The 21,573-nt window shown below is 47.0% G+C and overlaps 2 protein-coding genes across 12 annotated transcripts in view; one reads left to right on the forward strand and one right to left on the reverse strand.

Moving 5' to 3' along the window:
• Positions 1-15,157, reverse strand: part of LOC114848719 (nesprin-2-like) — a 34,887-nt gene extending 19,730 nt beyond the window's left edge. For 2 of the 11 annotated variants that reach the window (XM_055505766.1, XM_055505756.1), the window contains exons 1-23: positions 14,841-15,157; positions 13,950-14,275; positions 10,751-10,875; positions 8,641-8,702; positions 7,259-7,354; positions 7,106-7,183; positions 6,933-7,025; positions 6,422-6,624; positions 5,896-6,095; positions 5,268-5,368; positions 4,874-4,960; positions 3,878-3,991; positions 3,562-3,699; positions 3,078-3,242; positions 2,877-2,989; positions 2,571-2,739; positions 2,104-2,200; positions 1,800-1,999; positions 1,257-1,421; positions 853-990; positions 639-740; positions 294-473; positions 46-204 (exon numbers count right to left, since the gene is read on the reverse strand). In XM_055505766.1, the coding sequence (XP_055361741.1) occupies positions 46-204; positions 294-473; positions 639-740; positions 853-990; positions 1,257-1,421; positions 1,800-1,999; positions 2,104-2,200; positions 2,571-2,739; positions 2,877-2,989; positions 3,078-3,242; positions 3,562-3,699; positions 3,878-3,991; positions 4,874-4,960; positions 5,268-5,368; positions 5,896-6,095; positions 6,422-6,624; positions 6,933-7,025; positions 7,106-7,183; positions 7,259-7,354; positions 8,641-8,702; positions 10,751-10,838 (2,748 nt within the window). In that variant the 5' untranslated portion in view covers positions 10,839-10,875; positions 13,950-14,275; positions 14,841-15,157. Of the gene's footprint in view, positions 1-41; positions 205-293; positions 474-638; positions 741-852; positions 991-1,256; positions 1,422-1,799; positions 2,000-2,103; positions 2,201-2,570; positions 2,740-2,876; positions 2,990-3,077; positions 3,243-3,561; positions 3,700-3,877; positions 3,992-4,873; positions 4,961-5,267; positions 5,369-5,895; positions 6,096-6,421; positions 6,625-6,932; positions 7,026-7,105; positions 7,184-7,258; positions 7,355-8,640; positions 8,703-9,254; positions 10,876-13,949; positions 14,276-14,774 lie in introns of those variants that run through there. The other 9 variants (XM_055505760.1, XM_055505759.1, XM_055505757.1 and 6 more) reach the window with 9 other exon arrangements.
• A 75-nt stretch (positions 15,158-15,232) lies between these two features.
• gphb5 (glycoprotein hormone subunit beta 5) overlaps positions 15,233-21,573 on the forward strand; it is a 7,852-nt gene continuing 1,511 nt past the window's right edge. The window contains exons 1-2 of the mRNA XM_029138430.3: positions 15,233-16,379; positions 16,926-17,118. Coding sequence (XP_028994263.1) covers positions 16,354-16,379; positions 16,926-17,118 — 219 coding nt within the window. The 5' untranslated portion in view covers positions 15,233-16,353. The remainder of the gene's footprint in view (positions 16,380-16,925; positions 17,119-21,573) is intronic.

Below are 21,573 nucleotides of genomic sequence, written 5' to 3' on the forward strand. Positions count from 1 at the left end.
ATACATCATCTTAACGTCCAAGTCAATATGTAAAATGTAACTGGCCTGTGATTGAGCGACAGCAGCTCGCACTTTGTCCTGCATGGCAGAGGCATGGAGGAACTGGATGGGCGAGTTTTTCTGGCTGGTCATTACCATCACCTGCAGGTCCTGCTCCTCCGTCACAACCTGGCCCTCCAACTGCAGACCGCGCGAAATCAGGAGCTACAGGAATAAAATTTATTGACTCAGAAGATCAGTGTGCACCAACATGCGTTGTGAAATCAGTAACATTCCACTCTGGACCATCCTACCCTAGCTTGTGGGTCCTGGCCCCGCTGTTGCCGATGACGTTCTGAGGACCTCAGCAGCTGGTAAAGCTCTCTGGCCTCCATCTCCCAGTGCAAGAGTTCAGCCAGGCGGCAATCTAGACCTGACACACTGTGCTGAAGTTCTGCACACATCTGTTCTGCCTCACACAAGGTCTGCATCACCTGTTAAGATTAAGTGAAGATGTTACCGGATATGCTTTTAGTTCATAATGAATATTCTCACCAGTAGCCACCGGTATCTATTCATTTGAAATGTGACAAACAGGAACTAAGTCCTAAATCCATCAGCTGAATAAACAGTGTAAACCGGGCAAATGTGCATCTTACTTCAGGTATAGCAAGCTTTATTTTCTGTAACTGGTCTGCTGAGTACTCTGGGGAGGCAGGCAGAGCATCCACATCCACTTCTTTTATCTTCTTCATTATAAACTAAACAGAGGAAATCATCAAATCTAGACATATTTGACACAATTCTAAGCACATAATCTGAAGAAACTAATGATGAATGAATGATGATGACTGATCACTCAATCAGCCCTACCTGTATTCTTTTTCTGTAGGTACGCAAAGGACCTGCCATCACCTCTAGTGGCTCCTTGAGAATCAGACTTGCTTCTTTGATTAAAACGTGAGGGTCTTGGGATGTGGCATGAACATCAGCACTGGATTGAGCCACATCCTGAAAAACATTTTACCACCAACCACCAACAGATTGACAAATGTTCCTTCTTCGCTTTTAACGTGTTTGTTGGTTGTATTCATTAATATTTGTCAGTCACTGATAAGTATGTGAATCACATTTCTGTGCAGTGAAGCTGTACAATCAAACCTTGTTCTTGAAGAACATGAAGCTTTGCATTACTGATTGCTACCGATGCACATGGTGTCACCCTGAACGGTACAGTAGAAAACAAATGCCACACATTTCCTGCTTCTGTAACTTACAAAGGTGTTTCTCTTGACGAACTCCGCCCAGTGCATGTTAAGTCTGCGCAGTTCCTCTGCCAGGCTCTTGCTGGTTTGAGGGTTTGTGGATTCGATGAGGAAGTTACCCACCTCACTAAGGTGGGCCTGGCGGGAGCCCCATTCAGCCATAGATTCAGAAGTCACCTTGACAGAAACATGATCTTAGAATCAAGTGTGTGTGTGCTTTAATGTAGGCTTTGTTATTGCACAATATTCTTTTCAAACACAAAGCTGGTCTAGACAGTGGAATAATTGACTGAGCCCATGCTTGTAGATGTAACATTCAGATTTGAGAGCCAGAAATTTTATTAAGCTCAGGAAAAGCATTCCTAATAACAATTCTAAACCTGCCCTACTCCTAACAAGTAGTAACAAGTCAGCTGTTGGGAAACATTGAAGTTAATAGCTTAATGACGATCTAAGACCGAAGCATGTTTAAAACTTTGCACACATGACTAAAGTTGGGCTTTTTTCTTTTTTTTGTGACAGTCCATCTTTCCTGTTCAATTGTATCTACTGTACCTCTGCTCTGTGGCCGTGGCTGGGTGTTGCAGAGCCCTGCTGTAGCCAAGCCTGCAGGGAGCTGAAGCAATCGGTGTAGGAGTCCCAGGCAGACAGCACACGTCCCATGGTGCTTTTGGCTTTTGTCACCTCTTCCAAAACAACAGCAGTTTCCTCCTCTAGCTGCTTCACCTGCTGACTGACATGGTGATAATCTGCAGCTGGGAACAGACAAACAGCAGACAAATAATGACTCCCAAATTTGTCCAATTGCCTGGAAAAAGTAACAAACAAGAACACAGACTGTGTTATTTAACGCGCTTACCAAGGGCAGATTTACTGGAATACTTCTCTGTAATCTGCTTTAGTTTATGAAGAGCTGTTTCCAACAAAGAAGGTGCCTCCTGTGTGTTGACCAGGTCCTGTGTTAAAATAAGAACAAACAAAGCATTTGTTTGTCTAGAACCACAGAGCTCGTGCCACAAGATCTTACATTATTAAAATGTGATATTGAGACCACAACTTAAAAAAACTAAACTAAAAAAATTTAAATGCAAAATTGTTGACCTGCATTTTGTAACATTTCCTCAAACTTGAAAGATAAATATTATAAGCTTTGTTTGGTTCAGCACTTTGGCATATGACCATAGCTCCATACTGTGGTGCTGCAGTAGTTGAACCTCCTCTATCAGATGAATACTGTAGTACGTGCATAAAAGCACTATTTCACTCGCACCACTCCTAGGTATTAAGCTACATTTCGATGCCACAACAGAACAAAGAGCTACTGACATGCCACTCATGCAGCAACACCCTGACAGCCTCCGGGGAGATGTACGGTCTCTTCCAGACCCGTAGCTTGGTCCTGATCTGCCCCAACAGATCTAAAACCGTGTGGCGATGCTCTTGGTACTCCAGTTTTATTCCATGGTACTTTGCAGACACCCGCACACTAGTGAACCTGAAGTAAATGAACAAGAGTTAGCTTCAGTATTTAGGCTCTAATTAAGGAACATCCTTCAAAGTAAAACTAACGTGTAGAAACAATTATGAAACCAAGAATTCACCAGTATATACAGCTTCAAGCACACGTCTCACCTCCTCTTTAGCTCATCCATTTTGTCAATGGGAACTATCATGTTTGCGAACTCATCCAGGTTCTGGAAGGACTGGAACGTCTTGAACTGCTGCGGCATCTCCTCCAGGCAAACCTACAGCCACACTCATACGTGGGTACTTATACATGTTCAGGTATGAGTCTATACTTTAACACAAAACAAATATCAAGTAAAGACTCACTTTGAGCAGCTCCTGTTTCTCTTTGGCTTCGTCAGCAGCGCGTCCATGATCCTGAGGACTGCCCTCCTCCTCAGTCAGCGCATCCTCGGTTCTCAGTAGCCAGCGAGCCACCGTGTCCAGAGGGGCTGGAAGACTCGTGTCCAGCTCCATTTTGTATTCCCGAAGCTAAATACAAACGTTTGTAAGAAAAGAGAGGACGATGGATGAATTTAAGGGTTTTAGGCCTGGATAAGCAGCTGCTTGTTAGCTGTTGGTTAATATTTACAAGGCCTCCAAAATGGTGCACATTAAAATGACTAGTTACTATATGGTTAGTGCCACGCTTCAAAAACACAATACAGCAGACAAGATTTCTCACTGTACAGTATTTGTAATACAATGGTCATCTTTTATTTACTGATGAAGCAAAATATTTATTTCATTTTTTAGCTAAAATGCAGATAATACGTCAAGTTCACCAGCTGAGCAGGAACAAAGAACCAACCTTTTCAGTGAGGGCGTCCCACGCCTCTCTGAGCGCACGCTGCTCTTCACCTAGTTTTGAAGTTCGTCTCATTGCAGTCAGTAAAGGCATGATGGGGCGCCGCTGCTCATTAAAGGACACCAGAAAAGTCTGAAACACCTGCGAGTTGGAAAGTGGCATGATTTGCAGATGGAAATCTGACACACGTGTGTTTTATACATTTTGACATTAGCCTGATGAGTATGAACTCTCGCAAGAACCAATCAGTCCTATATGCACATACAATAATTTACAGTATAACCAGTTAAAGACATTGTTTTAGTACGTGAAGCCGTACGTGGTATCTCTCAGAGTAGCTTTCACCCTCTGTGGAGTCCCATCCCTCCAGCAGCTCGTCGTACGCCTGAACCAACCAGCAGGTCACTTCCTGTGCCTTGCGATCAGGTGTAGCCTGGCAATACAAGATTTAAAAAAGGTTTTAGAGCAATGAGCTACATGCATGTTAACAATAGTCTATTTAATGCTGGAAAGTTATATTAACAGAAGAAATAAACCAAACAAGCTAAGCAAAAATGTCCCATGAGGCACCAACACAAGTCATGAGATAGTAGCCAACAGTTCTTTTACCTAAAGCAAGAATCTGCACAAAATTAGTTTTGGCAACAAATGTTTTACTCATTAAAATCAGAAGAATATGTACAACAGCCAGCTTTATTCACTGTTTATTTTCTGTCGACCTTGAAATGTGTCTGCGCACCAAAATAACATATCTTGGGAGAAAGTAGCAAGTTAAAAGTACAGATCAAAAACTGAACCGTCTCTGAGGCTGAACATAAACATGTTGATGTTTTGATGTGAGTGAATTCAACAACTGCTGCACTGCAAAGTCATCCCTTGAGGGTTGATTCATGACATGGGAGGTAGAAGGACACACCCACCACACTAAGGGTTTGGATTCCTCATGAGAGAACAGGGAGGACTAGTTCAAGTCTGCATGATCGGTCCTGCTTTAACCACCATGTGATTCTAAGGCAATTCTGGCCTAAAGCAAGTCAGTGTTTAACTAAAATCACTGCAAAGGACAAACAATCTTTATGGCACGTCCACACACTAAATTATTATCAGCAGTAAAATCTTACTGCCTTAAATGCTTGGCGTCTCTGATTTACGCTGAATGACAAGACAACAAGCAGAAAGCAGTAGTGGGTGTGGTGCGGCATCATCTGCATTTGTGCTTTCTGAATTATAATTTACGAGTTTTGAATCAGTCAACACAAGCATGTGGCAGAAAGGTGAGGCTGAAACAGCAGTGGGTTCTGACACTTGGGTCTACCTGACGCAAAGGTGAAGCAGCAATGGCAGGAGTGTAGTAAACAGGCAGGTTGATAGGAGAAGGAGTTTTAGGAGTCAGGTACTGTGTCTAGAAAAGAAGAAGGAAGCAAAAGTCTGCCAAGGAAATGGAAGGTATAAAGCAGTGCCATAGTTTCATGAGAGCCCAGTGGGTAAAAGTCATAAGCTGCTCAGAGAAAGTAATAGCTGTTAATCTATGGGATAAAGCCGCTCCCTGTACTGGGATACAGGGCTAAACTGAGCTCTCCTATATCTGCAGCAGTGAAAGCATTAGGAAGAGATTCGTCAACTCTGTCTGAACAAGGAGCTACAGCTACAGTAAATACCTTTCTCATTATATTTGATGTCTGTGTGGAATATGATGCAGAATTACAGACCTGCATTTCCTCGTCTGGCGCTGGCAGGTCCCTGGAGTACTGCAGGAACTGAGCCACATACGTCATGATGGACTTCTCGTCAGGGTCTCGAACATCCACATCTGCATCAGCATCACAGTCCTCCATCATTAGGCTCACACCACAACACCACTGTCTACGGAGTCCACTAACACATGAGCAAACCTCTGGGACAGGTGGAGTTTCAGTGGGGCCTCACGAACAGGGGAGTAACTTTATAACACCCGTGTGCCAAATAAACTAATAAGCAGAGCACACTGAAACAAGCAGGGGTTTGAAATAGGCTGAAGCAAACAAGCAGTGAGGGAGTCATCAGACTGTTCGTCATCCCACAGGCCCTCAGGCTCAGTCACTGCTCTCTAATACACTCTGCCCAACGTTCACATGGCACCGCTTCGACTCTGCTACAAATAATGGTTAGTGAGGAAAAATCAGATCATTCCTATCTGGAGCAGATGAAGCGTTTCTTTGTACCAGCCTAGATATCGCAGCGGGACACGCGACAGAGTCAACAAACAACCAAAACACACTTTGTGCCACTTCAAGTGCCACCGTAGAAAACTAATTACAGAGAAACCACATGACATTTACAAAGAATTCCGTTCCTCACCATCGGGCTCCAGCAGCCGGGGTATCCTCAGCTCCCTCTCTGCTATGCGGAAGGCCTCCTCCAGGTTCTGCCTGTTGCTCCTGGTTCGGGCTTTGGACAGATCCACCAGGTCGGGCCGCAGACCGTACAGGACAGCCAGGAACACCACTCCACTCCTCCAACTCGCCTTGAAGTCCTTGACGTTTATTGAGCAGCCCGCTCTAAAGGAAATTAATCACTTTTACAATACGGCCACTTAAACAGCCACATTAGTTTGACCTGCTGCCTGGACCCGGTTCATAATGTCACAGAAAACTTTCAACATGTGCATTTCAGTATTTGATCATCTTAACAGAGGAAACTAATTTTGCACACAGGCTGATTTCGACAGCTCTGATAGTTGACCTAGTGAATCCTGACTCCATCTATCATACTCATCAATAACAAAACCCAGGTACTGTCTTTAAGAGCTTCTCACACATATTATTATATTATTATGAACTCTATATAAACCTTGAACCACACATGCACGTAAAGATCTTCTCACTTGTGGCACTGCTCCCGGACCCAGAGCAGCAGAGCCTTCTTGGCAGAAACCCTGAAGCGGGTGTGGAGGGGGGTGCCTCTAGGAGGGAGGGGGCTGCTGCTGGTGGAGCGGCTCGACAGGGTGGAGCGCGAGTCCAAGCTGGCCAGGGACTCCATGGAGGACTGGCGTGAGTCGAAGGACAAACCGCTGGCCAGCTCCTCGATCTGGGAATCACAGATGCTTAATTTAGACGTTAATACTGTATATGTGAAGATGAACAAACAAAACAACATAAAATAGAATAAAAGTACATTTAAGATAAGTCCCGCAGTGGGGAAATTACTTCTCACAACAGCAGCATAGATTAGAGAGAATACAGCGACAGAACAGTTTGTGTTGGCACAGTACAACGCAGTACAGGTTAACAAAGCTGATATGAGTAAATGAATCAGAAAGAAGATTCAGATTCTTGTTTTTATAGCCGTGATAAAATAGAGCAGAGACGAGCCCAAACACACCAGATTGAACTCACATGGTACTGCAGAATGATTGTCCATATGAGGCCTAGGATGATGGATGGTTTGCCATCAATGATGTCAGGAATGTTTATGTTGACTAGTTTGATCTGGGGAGAGAACGGAACCCATTTCACATTATCGTCCTGTATGATTCCGTGGCTGAAGCCCTGAGCAGCGCGTCATGTACCGATTTCTTCTTCAGAAAAGAGAGGGCCTTCTCCACGTTGCTTCTGTGCTGAAACATTCCTCTGCCTCTCTCCCGACTCTACAAAAGGCAACCAGAGGCTCGGTCAGCTGTTAGTTGGAAACAGAGCAAACGGCGAGAGCAAAATCTACTCACAAATCTCTGGCCACTCATCACCTCCAGCAGATCCAGCAGTCTGGAGCCATCCCGAAAGTCACTGAACAGATCCACAATCCTACATGGCGGCCTCCGCTGCCACAGGAAACGCGACACAGCACTCAGAACTCAAAGAGTCACTTTGTGAACGTGACAAAAGGACGAAGTGTGTGTTTGTTCTTGTTTACAGACGTCCGTGGGGACTGCAAACGACTGGTGAAGCTATTAATGTTTCTGAGAAGTATTGCGTCAGTGTTTGGGCTTAAGCTGACATTCTGACAGCACTATTAAAACTACTTTCTTGGAAACAAACAGAAAAAGCAAACGCTGATGGATGTCAGTCAGTCAAACACAGAGCATTCACATGAGGTACTTTCACAGAGTGAGCTCTAATGTAAACAGTGGACTCACACCCACTTCAGTAATGAAGACATGTCTCTGTCTCTGTCCAAAGGGCTCTAATTGTGAACGGTTCGTTACAGACACCTCCTGGTGAACACAGCTGATCTCTAACACAAGGAAATCAGAACACTGACCTTTTGGAACAATGCTGTCTATTTACAAATAGCAATTAAGCCCATGACACGATGGTGTTTTATAAGGTTTTCATGTCTTTCATAGAGCATGACAAATCTAAACATTTCTTTTGGTTTAGATAACTATGAAATCTTTTAGAAGAATTATGACGGCCAGCTGATCATAAAATGCCTGACAAATCCATAACAAGGCGTTGGTCAACAACTTCATGTCCCTAAAACAGATCCTCCGTATTTCAGTGGAAGCCAAACGGTCTTTATGATTCTTTGATCATGGGAAAAGAAGGCAGAAGATCCAGCATCTGCTACAATTTAAAGTTTAAATAAGTCAAAAGATGCATTAATAGTTTTGGGGTTTAATTGAAGATAAGATCAATCACAGAAAAAACAGCCACTAAAACAAGGTTGTTTGCGTCTTCCGTGTCCTGAAGGTGGCCTTGCTTTCATGTGATAATCTTTATGTCCTTACAATAAATCTAATTAGAGACTACAATTAAATTCTAGTCTAATATTTCGACCTTATTACAGTTGTGTTTTATCTATCACAAAAACATGAGTGTACATGTTGGTACAGCTGCTGATCATCTCAAGTCCTTGCACGTTCCTGCTGACCTGCTCAGGTTCAGGGAATGAAAATCACAGCGCAGACGTTATTAAACTATGGCGTTTCTTTCTGTCCCTTAGTGAAAACCAGGTCATCTGCAGACGATTTATAAAATAGAGGAGAGGCGATGTACTCATGTAACCTGCGCTCTCACATTACAGGCCTTTTGATTTCTCCGCTGATAACAAACACGCTCATACCCTCAATCACAAACACTCAGCTGAGCTGAGCTGAGGTGTTACCTTGGCCAGCTGAGCGTTGACCCAGTTGGTGAAGGTCCGCTTCTGAATCTGTTCTTGTTCCACTGCAAGAAGAAATACACATAATTGCACAAAAATATTGTGTTATTATTAGTAAAAAGAAAGTGACTGTGAAACCAAAACTCTCTGAGAACAGAACTTCATGTTTCCTCTATTTAAATCAAGGTTGAAACAGGTAAAGTGACGGCTTCAGTCTATGTCACCTCTGGCTACAGTTCAGTGCAGCTAACCTCTGTATGAATCGCATGTTACTCTGATATTGTCAGAGAAAGTCAGAAAAGTGTTTGGATTCCTTCAGCATCGCATGAATGTTTTACCGTCCCAACTTAAAGGTTTTAAGAGGCTGAAGAGAGAGAGAGAGGTGCCAGGTTGAGTAGTTTAAACAGGCCCATCTGATCACTGCAGCCCAGTGGAGCCATGTTTGTTACAGAGTAAACCCCTGAAATCAAACTGTGCTTTCTCAGTAACAAACAGCAGATGGAGTGCAGAGTCATTCACTGAGATGATATTTATCATTTATTAATTAGCATAACCATCACATAATCTGCTCTGCATCAGTAATAGACAACTTCCTAGAGGTAAATAAAGGAACTCACCAGTTGGATCACACATGCTGAATCAGCAGGTACAGTTCCCAGATCAGTCTAAAGCAAAGGTCTGTTTGTGTATTAAACACATAGTTTAACACACCAAATAAAACCAACGGCATGGGATCAGACTGCGAATCTCGTCTGACCAGCTAACACGCTGCACTCTCGTCCTGTAGCTGGGAAGCAGGTGAGATCAGCTGGGCTCCACCTCTTTCCAGTTCGACTGCAGAGCTTCAGACTTGCCCAAACAAGAGCTGCAAGATGTGTGCTCATTCAAAAGCTAAATCTAAGTGTCTCAGTGAGAAGAGACGAAGGATGCTTCATCCACAGCGCTGTCTCAGCGTGACTCTTTCCACATTAACGTACCTGCGATTTGATTTGTTGAACCTTTGTTTAAAGATGAATGTTAATAGGTCAGTGGAAACTCCCAACATTCACACCTAACTCAAACTATCTAAGTGACCTTCCCTCACATACACGGTTTATTCTGTGAAAATGTCGACTCATTTAATGAGCTGGTTTTACACGAGGGGCTCACGTCATCCACTCATTGCACCAGCTGGAAAAAATGTTTAAAAAAAGCTTTACCAAAAACCCAGTGTTCTAAACGCAGGCAGGAAATGTGAAAGGCCTGCAATTAGAGTGGTTCAGTGAAGAACAGACCGGAGAATAGGTGGAGGTGGGTGAAATCAGTGAACGGCAGTGTGAAGGACAGACACGGGGATGAAGGTAGACATGCAGGGAGAGGTGGAAGCACCGCGACAGACGCTCGGCTTCTGATCTGTGACCTTAGAGTCATCTTTAATCACTAACAGATGACTTCACCAGCAGACAGAGGATCAGGCAGTGATCAAATGAACACTGAACACCAGGCACCTGCTCCTGCAGAGCCGCCACAGGCGGAGTCAGATTTAATGTTGTGTTAGAATTCTGTGATTACTTACTCTTTAGTAAATAGCTACTGGACCCATGTGTTGAATTAACTGCAGAACCAATCGTTTTGTTGAATAAAATCTTCTCATTTGAGCAGTTTCAACTCTTGGCTTTATTTTTACAGGTAGAATCTCATAACCTTACTGACAAGCAGCAACTGTATTCAGTCACAGCTCAAAAGTGCTGCAGCTGCAGCGTTTGTTATTCCCTCCACCCTCCTGCTTTCTGCCTCCAGGTGCCTCGGTGCTATATGACTCATGTCCCAGAGCAGAGCTTCGCTTTCAGCAGGTCGAACCAGGCGTGAGCTTGAATGAATTAAATAAAATAGAAACGGGACAGGGCCAGCGGCAGACTGAATGGAGGTCATCAAATTGCTCCCCCGAGTAATAAAAGCATAGAAGCTGAGATAAAACAGTGAAATATAGACACAGAGCTTATTGTTGCTCTTTCATGACCTCAGACTTTCTATGTGAGAACAAACCAAAAACAATGAGTCCTCACAAGTTTAGCCTAAAGAGCTTTCACACCGTTGAAGATTTACTATTACTGCTGTTCCAAGTGAGACTGACCCTGTAGCAGCATGTGCACGTTGTCGATGTCCAGGGGGATGGACCCCCTCTCCATCACGCCATCTCTGGAGTCCAAGTCTGACCACATGTTTTCTCACGCACGGCTGCCCAATAGCATGGCACCACTGGAGGAAAGAGGAAACAGGTATCAGCAGTGTCCACGCTGAGAGGACCTTCATCAATGAGGAGGACCAAACCTTTCCCAGCACTCCAGTGTTTCAACTTCTGTTTCCATTTAATCACAAACACACAGGAAAAGGCTTCACGACACTGAGACGCACACAAAGGCCGGCGCCTCCATGAAGAGCAGGAGTTAATGCGTGTCACATACTGTCCGTGGTGAGTTTAGCAGCTTGTACAGAGCAATGACACTGCTGTGAGCATTTGGAAAGAGAAAAGCCTGGGTGAGCTCTGTCTTGTTCCATTTTGCCCTGAGATACGATTAAGTGAAATAAGAAATATGTGTGACATTTAAAAAAAAAAACTATCCAAAATACAAACCCAAACAAATCACACTGAGAAAATTAATGTGCTGTTGGTTTGGCCGACACGGCTTTCAGTGCCGATTGAGTGACGCTTGAGGAGAGCAGACAGGTGAGAACTAAAATAAAACCCTGTGAAATAGCACGAAGGCTCGATAACATTTCAGACCAAATGTCAGATTAGGTCAAATAGAAGCAGGTCGTTCATTATAACCTGCCCGGACTGTCTGAGGGCTGGGGCTCAAATCAAACAGTATCACGTTTAGTCAACTTCCTGTACTGCATCACACTTCACAGCTCCCATTAATACCAGGAGCATGAAGTGCAGAGCAATGGACCAACTTCATTTGGAGATTTGAATTTTAATTCAATTTTACGGAGCCTCTGGCTAAAACTGTGGCTGATACATATCTACACAAAGTGCTGCAGCAACATGTGCTCAGACGTACTGAAGCCCTGTCCTTGACGTGTGTGTGGGCTCATGGACGCACACGGAAATAACCTACACACCAGTCGAGTCGTAGGAGGGGGTTTAAACTACTGTATGATGGCATTTGAGCTATTCCAAGGCTTCACGTCAGCTGTGGGAGGACTGACCGGGGGAGGCATGGGGGGGGGGGGGCAAAAAGGGAAATGAAATAATAAAAAAACGATTGTGCAGAGCTGTTAACTGTACAGCAAGACCTTATAATACTTCACATACAATACATCACAATAGAATGGAACATGCTGTAGATAGAGAAAGGTTTAATGGAGGGGAGAGACAGAACAGTTAAGATACGACAGATAAAGGTTGGAGAAACAAGAAACAGCTCCTGTGAGACAGAAGGTAATGAAAGGATTAGGACAGACAGAGGCGACTGACAGGAGTCACGAGTGCCTCCACTCAGCTCCACCGCTACTGTAGCAGCAAGGCAAGACAGCACATGGCGTCAGCCGGTGTTTTGGAAAGTGTTGAGGGAGGCGGCGAGTGAAACGCGTTTCCAATTAAGGTACGAGCTACAAGCTGATTTTAGGTAAGCTGTGAATAAAAGGGCTCAGAGTGAGGACACGGGGCTGAACATGTGAAAAGTGTACAGTGGAACACAATGAGTCTGGTGCAGGTGCAGCAGTCACATTATGAGCTACTGACGTCCTCTGTCCGAATGTCAATCACTGCTAATAATCACAGGCGAGGAGACGCACACTGTACTGGAGACGTGACCTGCTACAATCAACGCACAAACACACAAGGACACGGGACGTGCACAGAAAGGGACGGGTCCTTCCTCCATCATCCTTCCACCCCTGCAGGCAGCTATTGACCGCTTACAATGAAAAAAAGATACTGGTGTGAAGAAGAAAACGGAGTGGAACGGACAGGACCGTGCGAACGTGATGTGTGACCACTACAGACCTGCACTCATCACACTGTGACATCCACAGCAGATGTAAACAAGCGCCTGTGAAAACCACATCGACCACATTCCCTCACAGCTTCAGGCACAACAGGAACAACAAAGACTTTCTCCTCATCATTTATGTCGTGACGCTGCAACAACAGCACTTGCTCATTAGCGCTTTTCAAATGATTTCCAGCACGTCTTTGTTCTGTGTGTGAGCGCAGGCAGTAAATCAATAGAGCCTGTGCTGTCGAACCTGTCGCACAGAGCGTTCAGTCGCACCCTGAAGGACGTGATAATGGCCCAGGGGAGAGTCAATCACTGCTCATTAGACAAGGAACAGCACAGAGGTCGGGTTAGGACAGATAACCTGCAGCCGCTCAATCATCATAGCTGGACATTACCTCCACAATACAAGAATCTCACTGAGCCCTGACTCAGGTCTAGCTCCTCCAGCATTTCCCTCAGACGCTACAGAAACTTCACAAAGAGTGAAGAGTGAGAGTAATAACCTGCCACTGACACTCCTCTGTTATTTAAAGTGTTAGTCACAGTCCCTGCCCCGTTTTTCCTGAAAGGTCACCATTAGAGCTTTGAGTGAGCGCTGTGCTGCTCTGATCTGAAGACACAGACAAGCTGCACCTGCACCAAAACAATGAGTCTGACAGGTTGGGCAAATGTTAATACTCAGGCCACTACTGCACAGTACTGCACGGTACTGCACAGAACTTCACAGTATTGCACAGTACTGCACAGTACACAGCACCCGTGCTTACTGTAGATACGGAGCACACAGTAGATTCACATGCTGTAATGTGCAAATGTAAACATTAACATAACATTGACCTCAGTAAGGGAGATGTCACTGGGCTTAGACCACTCACTGTACTAAGGTTTATTTAATCATCCAGATGATTAAGAACAGAGGCAAAGTAATGAACATACTGCTTGACCTTCACAGAAATAGATCAATGCATGTCCAGATCATCACGACTGGACCATAAAGTGACTAATATGCAAAACCCAAATAAATGGGTGCGATGGTCGGTGCTGTTCTGGTGCGAACGGCTACAAAGTGAAGCCCTTTTGCAGGAATGTGATAGTGTTGGTTCTGAAGCCCTCAGACCCGAAATAGCAGCAGGAGACACTTGTAGGACTGCTTTCGCATCCCCTCAGCCACAGAATCGGTCCTTGACGGACGGTTTGATGGAGCAGATGAAAAGGTCGCCTGCAGCTTTTACAAAGCCATTATTGCAGCTCGTCCGTGGCGGAGGTCACGCAGGGGAAGCTGGACGGTGTAAAGCACACACTACAAGGCGAGCGCCGTGTACTTACGCAGGAGAATGAGACGCAGGCGAAGATCTCCAACGTGGAGCAACACTCGGAACCACGAAGCACTTTGACGGACGCGGAGCCGCAGAGCTGCGGGACGGGACCGGACCGGACGGGACGGGCTGTGACCGGAGAAGCCGCAGCCATGAGGCTAAATATAGAACCCGTCAGGGTTCAACACACTCCCACCACAGCTGCACTTGTGACCGTCACTTGGGCCAAAGCTCCGCTTCAACAAGTGCATGAACGTGAAGTGGAGTTTAATGCTACTGTGATTCGCTGCGGGTCCAGACGTGGTCACTGATGCGTTCTCCTTTCATTCATTAGGCCTGAAATGACAGGATTAGTGAAACACACCTCCAATGAGCACGAGGCGAGAATGACACGAACGTTACGCGTTGACCTCTGTACTGTAGTTCAAGGTTGGCTAGTTAGCTTAGCCTAGCAAGCTACTGGACCCCCCCACAAACAACCACACGTTATGGCGTCATAACATTAGCTAATCAATTAAACTAGGTTAGCTGAACCAACCGCTACTTGAAGTAGTTGTATTTATACGTTAGCTTAGCTAAGCTAACGTTACTCCAACACTACCAGCATTAGCTACAAGTACTACTAGTCACCGTTGCTAACCCAAACTTTTAGCTAGTTAGCCTAGCCCTTATAAACACTCAATAAAATACAGTCGAATACAACCCTTAAATAATTACTTCTTACAATTCTATTTAAATATGACGCAAATGAATGAAGTAAACGCCCTCATAAAAAAGTTTGATCCATGTGGGTTATTTATTAAGTTCATGAACTTCAAAATAAGACCCATCTCACCTGCTCGTGAACAGGTGAGATGAGTTCAAGTTTCTATGGAACAGGACAGAAAAATAGAACACTTACATGCTATAGCTTAAGTGTAACTAAAGCCCATATTTGTTCATCGTTCATTTTTCTGAACAGAAACAATTCACAGGTTCCGCAGGAAAAGGAGCGCGTGCGACTCAGGACACTCGCACTTTCCTGCACAAACTCACCGGTTCTGGAAAACGTCAGTACCAGGATCGAGCAGCAGAGGTCAGTACAGCACCGTTACTGGTCTGCTGGGAACTCCCTGTCTGAGCCAGTGTGTGATCTGGGTCCGACAAAGGAGGCGACAAAAAAAACAACAAAACAAAAAATAACATTTTATTCCACCCAAAAAATAAAAAAATAACATGTTAACCCCCCCCCCCCCCCCCCCAAAGAAATGTTAACCCCTCACAAAAAAACATATTAATCCCCCCTCAACAAAATAACATGTTAACCCTGGACTCTTTCCTCTCATTCAGTCTGAGGCTGTTTCCACATTCACGCACAAACTGATTCAATCCTAATAAACGAACTGTTCTTCCACTGGGTGTTTGCCCATTGTTCACTCTGATGCATACACTCGGCCTGGACGGCTCCATCACTGTATTTGCGGCTCTGTTTGTCCCACTCTGTACTCGGCTCAGTTAATGCACGAATGCTGGCTGACGTACTGAGACACGAGTCGCTGGACTCAGAGTTGGACTTGGTTCCTAACGTTGGCTCCATTCACTTGGTCAGTGGTTCCGATGATGGGAAAATGAATTTCCTTGGGGAAAAGAGAAACAAATATCACAAAGCACCAAGCAAAATCTTTCATTAAAAATCTGCCAATAATCACACAAAGGCTGGATTACACCAATCCAGGCTTATTCCCTTTGTACTGGATTACAATGAGCCCACACTCATCCCATTACACGCCGTTATTACACACCACACACAGAGCCTGAGATGAGACTGAACCCGTCCCTGACTCCTACTCACTGTTTCCTAATCTAACTTTAATTGCTTGGCCTCAACTCTACTTCTAAAGACTCATTTCCTAGACTCCGTGAGCAGCTCTGCTCCGCTGGCTCCACACGTTGGCCCGCAGGCGTTCAGATCAACCCTTGTTTGTGTCAGGTGAAAAAAGTCTGGTACATGTAGCACCGACGTAAAGCACAAGGCGAACGGCAGAGTGTCAGTGATTGCAGCCGGCGTGTGAGGACAGGACCGGCGTCGGCTCTGGAGCCGGCTAATTGAGCGGGGATGAGTGAGGCCAGACAAAGGGGCACAGTGTTTTCCTAATCAGGCTAATGGACCGGGAACAAGCTGGGCAGCGCCGGTAGACGAGCCCCGGGGGGCCCCGGGACTCCAGGGAAGAGGCTGGGTGATTGGCAGCTCCGGGGGAGGTAAAAGGCCCGGCTTTTCCTGTCAGGTCCTGTAGCAGGTGGTTCACGGTCGCGGGCGAAGCAGAACCTCAGAGCCGACACCACAGATCTACACGCTGAGAGACGACCGCTAACTTCAGCGTCTCAGTTCTTCAGTGAAACTGAGTATCAGCGATTTGGCCTCACTTGGCGCTAAGATGATGCAAAAGAAGAAGACACAATGGTGAGTAACCTCTGAAAAACAACGAGCTCAGTTTGTTTGTTGTGGACCGTTTGAACATATCTACTGTACATTAGCGTATAAATGTCCTTGTTGTCATGGAAACCCGCTGTAAAATGCTTTTGCGTATGGAGTGGAACCGTCTCTGATCAGCTGATTCCAGGGTCAAGAAACTTTTAGAATGAGGACTTTAGGTCAAAATTTGAAATGTTCACTTTTACAACTTTGAGAGCAAATAAAAAGAGTCGCGGGTTTGAAATAGATAAAGAGTCCTTTTACTGAATCACACGCCCGTCATTCCTCATGTGATGTGCGATAGCAGCTGTGAACCTCTCCCTGCTCTGCGGCTGTGGAAGCTGCCGCCCTCCTGTAGCTGACGAGCTGTCGGGTGCAGCTCTGCGTCAGAAGCAGGAGCCTGGCAGCTTCCGTCACAGCAGGTTGAGTAGAGCAACACAAAGGCTCGAAATGTTTGACTGGAAGCGTATGGAAGTGAGCCCTGAGCTCAGCGCCATAAGAGTGTCTGCTCTTCATCAGCCTCCTCTTCCTCAGGGGGCCCGGCCTGCTGCTGGGCTGCTTCCTGCTCTGCCTCTGGGCTCCAGCCGCCTCGTGCCACCGCGCCTCCAGCCTGCGGCGCTTCATCGGCTGCGCCGTGCGGGAGTTCACCTTCCAGGCCAAGAAGCCGGGCTGCGGGGGGCTGCACGTCACCACCGACGCCTGCTGGGGGCGCTGCGAGACCTGGGAGGTGAGCTGCCGTAGCAGGGAACGCATAGAGTCTGCATCCGCCGGTCTGAGGAACTTCACGCAGCCAAACACACACACAGCAGGGAGTGAGACGGGTCCATGCAGAAAGTTTGGTAGAGGTCACAGCAAGGTCGTCTGAGTTCAGCTAGACACCGACAGGAAACAGACAAATATCTGAACAGATGCAAAGAGAAGGCTGTGAGAAGGACAGGAAGCATCTACTGTGTGCGTAGATCTGATCACAGTAATGAGAAGCGGTGTGAAGTGTAAATCTTGGGAACGGAGGAGGACACGGCGCTTTCTAAACTGAGTTAACGTTCTGCTGAACGGGAGGCAGCGAGGAATCCACAGATTGAAGTGACAGCAGCACTTTCCTTAACAATGCCTCAGGTGCATAAAGGACACGATCCAATTTCAGAAGTCGCCTGAGAGCGATTAAATACTGCAAACTCTCCACCCGGTGGAACGCTGATGAACACGGCTCATCGGTGCTGGTGTTCGGACTGGTTCTGGTTCTGGGTCAGGACGTTCAGCAGTGCTGGTGTTTGGACTGGTTCAGGTTCTGGTCGTTCATCTGTGCTGGTGTTTGGACTGGTTCAGGTTCTGGGTCAGGACGTTCATCGGTACTGGTGTTTGAACTGGTTCAGGTTCTGGTCGTTCATCGTGCTGGTGTTCGGACTGGTTCAGGTTCTGGTCGTTCATCTGTGCTGGTGTTTGGACTGGTTCAGGTTCTGGGTCAGGACGTTCATCGGTACTGGTGTTTGAACTGGTTCAGGTTCTGGGTCAGGACGTTCATCGGTACTGGTGTTTGAACTGGTTCAGGTTCTGGTCGTTCATCGTGCTGGTGTTCGGACTGGTTCAGGTTCTGGTCGTTCATCTGTGCTGGTGTTTGGACTGGTTCAGGTTCTGGGTCAGGACGTTCAGCAGTACTGGTGTTCGGACTGGTTCTGGTTCTGGGTCAGGACGTTCATCGGTACTGGTGTTTGAACTGGTTCAGGTTCTGGTCGTTCATCGGTGCTGGTGTTCGGACTGGTTCAGGTTCTGGTCGTTCATCGGTACTGGTGTTTGGACTGGTTCAGGTTCTGGGTCAGGACGTTCAGCAGTGCTGGTGTTCGGACTGGTTCAGGTTCTGGGTCAGGACCTTCAGCAGTGCTGGTGTTCGGACTGGTTCAGGTTCTGGGTCAGGACGTTCATCGGTACTGGTGTTTGAACTGGTTCAGGTTCTGGTCGTTCATCGGTACTGGTGTTTGAACTGGTTCAGGTTCTGGGTCAGGACGTTCATCGGTACTGGTGTTTGAACTGGTTCAGGTTCTGGTCGTTCATCGGTGCTGGTGTTGGGACTGGTTTAGGTTCTGGTTGTTCATCTGTGCTGGTGTTTGGACTGGTTCAGGTTCTGGGTCAGGACGTTCAGCAGTACTGGTGTTCGGACTGGTTCTGGTTCTGGGTCAGGACGTTCATCGGTACTGGTGTTTGAACTGGTTCAGGTTCTGGTCGTTCATCGGTGCTGGTGTTCGGACTGGTTCAGGTTCTGGTCGTTCATCGGTACTGGTGTTTGAACTGGTTCAGGTTCTGGGTCAGGACGTTCATCGGTACTGGTGTTTAAACTGGTTCAGGTTCTGGTCGTTCATCGGTGCTGGTGTTCGGACTGGTTTAGGTTCTGGTCGTTCATCTGTGCTGGTGTTTGGACTGATTCAGGTTCTGGGTCAGGACGTTCAGCAGTGCTGGTGTTCGGACTGGTTCAGGTTCTGGTCGTTCATCTGTGCTGGTGTTTGGACTGGTTCAGGTTCTGGGTCAGGACGTTCAGCAGTACTGGTGTTCGGACTGGTTCTGGTTCTGGGTCAGGACGTTCATCGGTACTGGTGTTTGAACTGGTTCAGGTTCTGGTCGTTCATCGGTGCTGGTGTTCGGACTGGTTCAGGTTCTGGTCGTTCATCGGTACTGGTGTTTGGACTGGTTCAGGTTCTGGGTCAGGACGTTCAGCAGTGCTGGTGTTCGGACTGGTTCAGGTTCTGGGTCAGGACCTTCAGCAGTGCTGGTGTTCGGACTGGTTCAGGTTCTGGGTCAGGACGTTCATCGGTACTGGTGTTTGAACTGGTTCAGGTTCTGGTCGTTCATCGGTACTGGTGTTTGAACTGGTTCAGGTTCTGGGTCAGGACGTTCATCGGTACTGGTGTTTGAACTGGTTCAGGTTCTGGTCGTTCATCGGTGCTGGTGTTGGGACTGGTTTAGGTTCTGGTTGTTCATCTGTGCTGGTGTTTGGACTGGTTCAGGTTCTGGGTCAGGACGTTCAGCAGTACTGGTGTTCGGACTGGTTCTGGTTCTGGGTCAGGACGTTCATCGGTACTGGTGTTTGAACTGGTTCAGGTTCTGGTCGTTCATCGGTGCTGGTGTTCGGACTGGTTCAGGTTCTGGTCGTTCATCGGTACTGGTGTTTGAACTGGTTCAGGTTCTGGGTCAGGACGTTCATCGGTACTGGTGTTTAAACTGGTTCAGGTTCTGGTCGTTCATCGGTGCTGGTGTTCGGACTGGTTTAGGTTCTGGTCGTTCATCTGTGCTGGTGTTTGGACTGATTCAGGTTCTGGGTCAGGACGTTCAGCAGTGCTGGTGTTCGGACTGGTTCAGGTTCTGGGTCAGGACGTTCAGCAGTGCTGGTGTTCGGACTGGTTCAGGTTCTGGGTCAGGACGTTCATCGGTACTGGTGTTTGAACTGGTTCAGGTTCTGGTCGTTCATCGGTACTGGTGTTTGAACTGGTTCAGGTTCTGGGTCAGGACGTTCATCGGTACTGGTGTTTAAACTGGTTCAGGTTCTGGTCGTTCATCGGTGCTGGTGTTCGGACTGGTTTAGGTTCTGGTCGTTCATCTGTGCTGGTGTTTGGACTGGTTCAGGTTCTGGGTCAGGACGTTCAGCAGTGCTGGTGTTCGGACTGGTTCAGGTTCTGGGACAGGACGTTCAGCAGTGCTGGTGTTCGGACTGGTTCAGGTTCTGGGTCAGGACGTTCATCGGTACTGGTGTTTGAACTGGTTCAGGTTCTGGTCGTTCATCGGTGCTGGTGTTCGGACTGGTTCAGGTTCTTAACGTTCATCGGTGCTGGTGTTCGGACTGGTTCTGGTTCTGGGTCAGGTCGTTCATCGGTGCTGGTGTTCGGACTGGTTCAGGTTCTGCATGTTCATCGGTGCTGGTGTTTGGACTGGTTCAGGTTCTGGGTCAAGACGTTCATCGGTACTGGTGTTTGAACTGGTTCAGGTTCTGGGTCAGGACGTTCATCGGTACTGGTGTTTGAACTGGTTCAGGTTCTGGTCGTTCATCAGTGCTGGTGTTGGGACTGGTTTAGGTTCTGGTCGTTCATCTGTGCTGGTGTTTGGACTGGTTCAGGTTCTGGGTCAGGACGTTCAGCAGTACTGGTGTTCGGACTGGTTCTGGTTCTGGGTCAGGACGTTCATCGGTACTGGTGTTTGAACTGGTTCAGGTTCTGGTCGTTCATCGGTGCTGGTGTTCGAACTGGTTCAGGTTCTGGTCGTTCATCGGTACTGGTGTTTGAACTGGTTCAGGTTCTGGGTCAGGACGTTCATCTGTACTGGTGTTTAAACTGGTTCAGGTTCTGGTCGTTCATCGGTGCTGGTGTTCGGACTGGTTTAGGTTCTGGTCGTTCATCTGTGCTGGTGTTTGGACTGGTTCAGGTTCTGGGTCAGGACGTTCAGCAGTGCTGGTGTTCGGACTGGTTCAGGTTCTGGGTCAGGACGTTCAGCAGTGCTGGTGTTCGGACTGGTTCAGGTTCTGGTCGTTGATCGGTGCTGGTGTTCGGACTGGTTCAGGTTCTTAACGTTCATCGGTGCTGGTGTTCGGACTGGTTCTGGTTCTGGGTCAGGTCGTTCATCGGTGCTGGTGTTCGGACTGGTTCAGGTTCTGCATGTTCATCGGTGCTGGTGTTTGGACTGGTTCAGGTTCTGGGTCAGGACGTTCATCGGTACTGGTGTTTGAACTGGTTCAGGTTCTGGGTCAGGACGTTCATCGGTACTGGTGTTTGAACTGGTTCAGGTTCTGGTCGTTCATCGGTGCTGGTGTTGGGACTGGTTTAGGTTCTGGTCGTTCATCTGTGCTGGTGTTTGGACTGGTTCAGGTTCTGGGTCAGGACGTTCAGCAGTACTGGTGTTCGGACTGGTTCTGGGTCAGGACGTTCATCGGTACTGGTGTTTGAACTGGTTCAGGTTCTGGTCGTTCATCGGTGCTGGTGTTCGGACTGGTTCAGGTTCTGGTCGTTCATCGGTACTGGTGTTTGAACTGGTTCAGGTTCTGGGTCAGGACGTTCATCTGTACTGGTGTTTAAACTGGTTCAGGTTCTGGTCGTTCATCGGTGCTGGTGTTCGGACTGGTTTAGGTTCTGGTCGTTCATCTGTGCTGGTGTTTGGACTGGTTCAGGTTCTGGGTCAGGACGTTCAGCAGTGCTGGTGTTCGGAC

The sequence above is a fragment of the Betta splendens genome, chromosome 22, assembly GCF_900634795.4.
Source record: "Betta splendens chromosome 22, fBetSpl5.4, whole genome shotgun sequence".
Classification (NCBI taxonomy): Eukaryota; Metazoa; Chordata; class Actinopteri; order Anabantiformes; family Osphronemidae; genus Betta; species Betta splendens.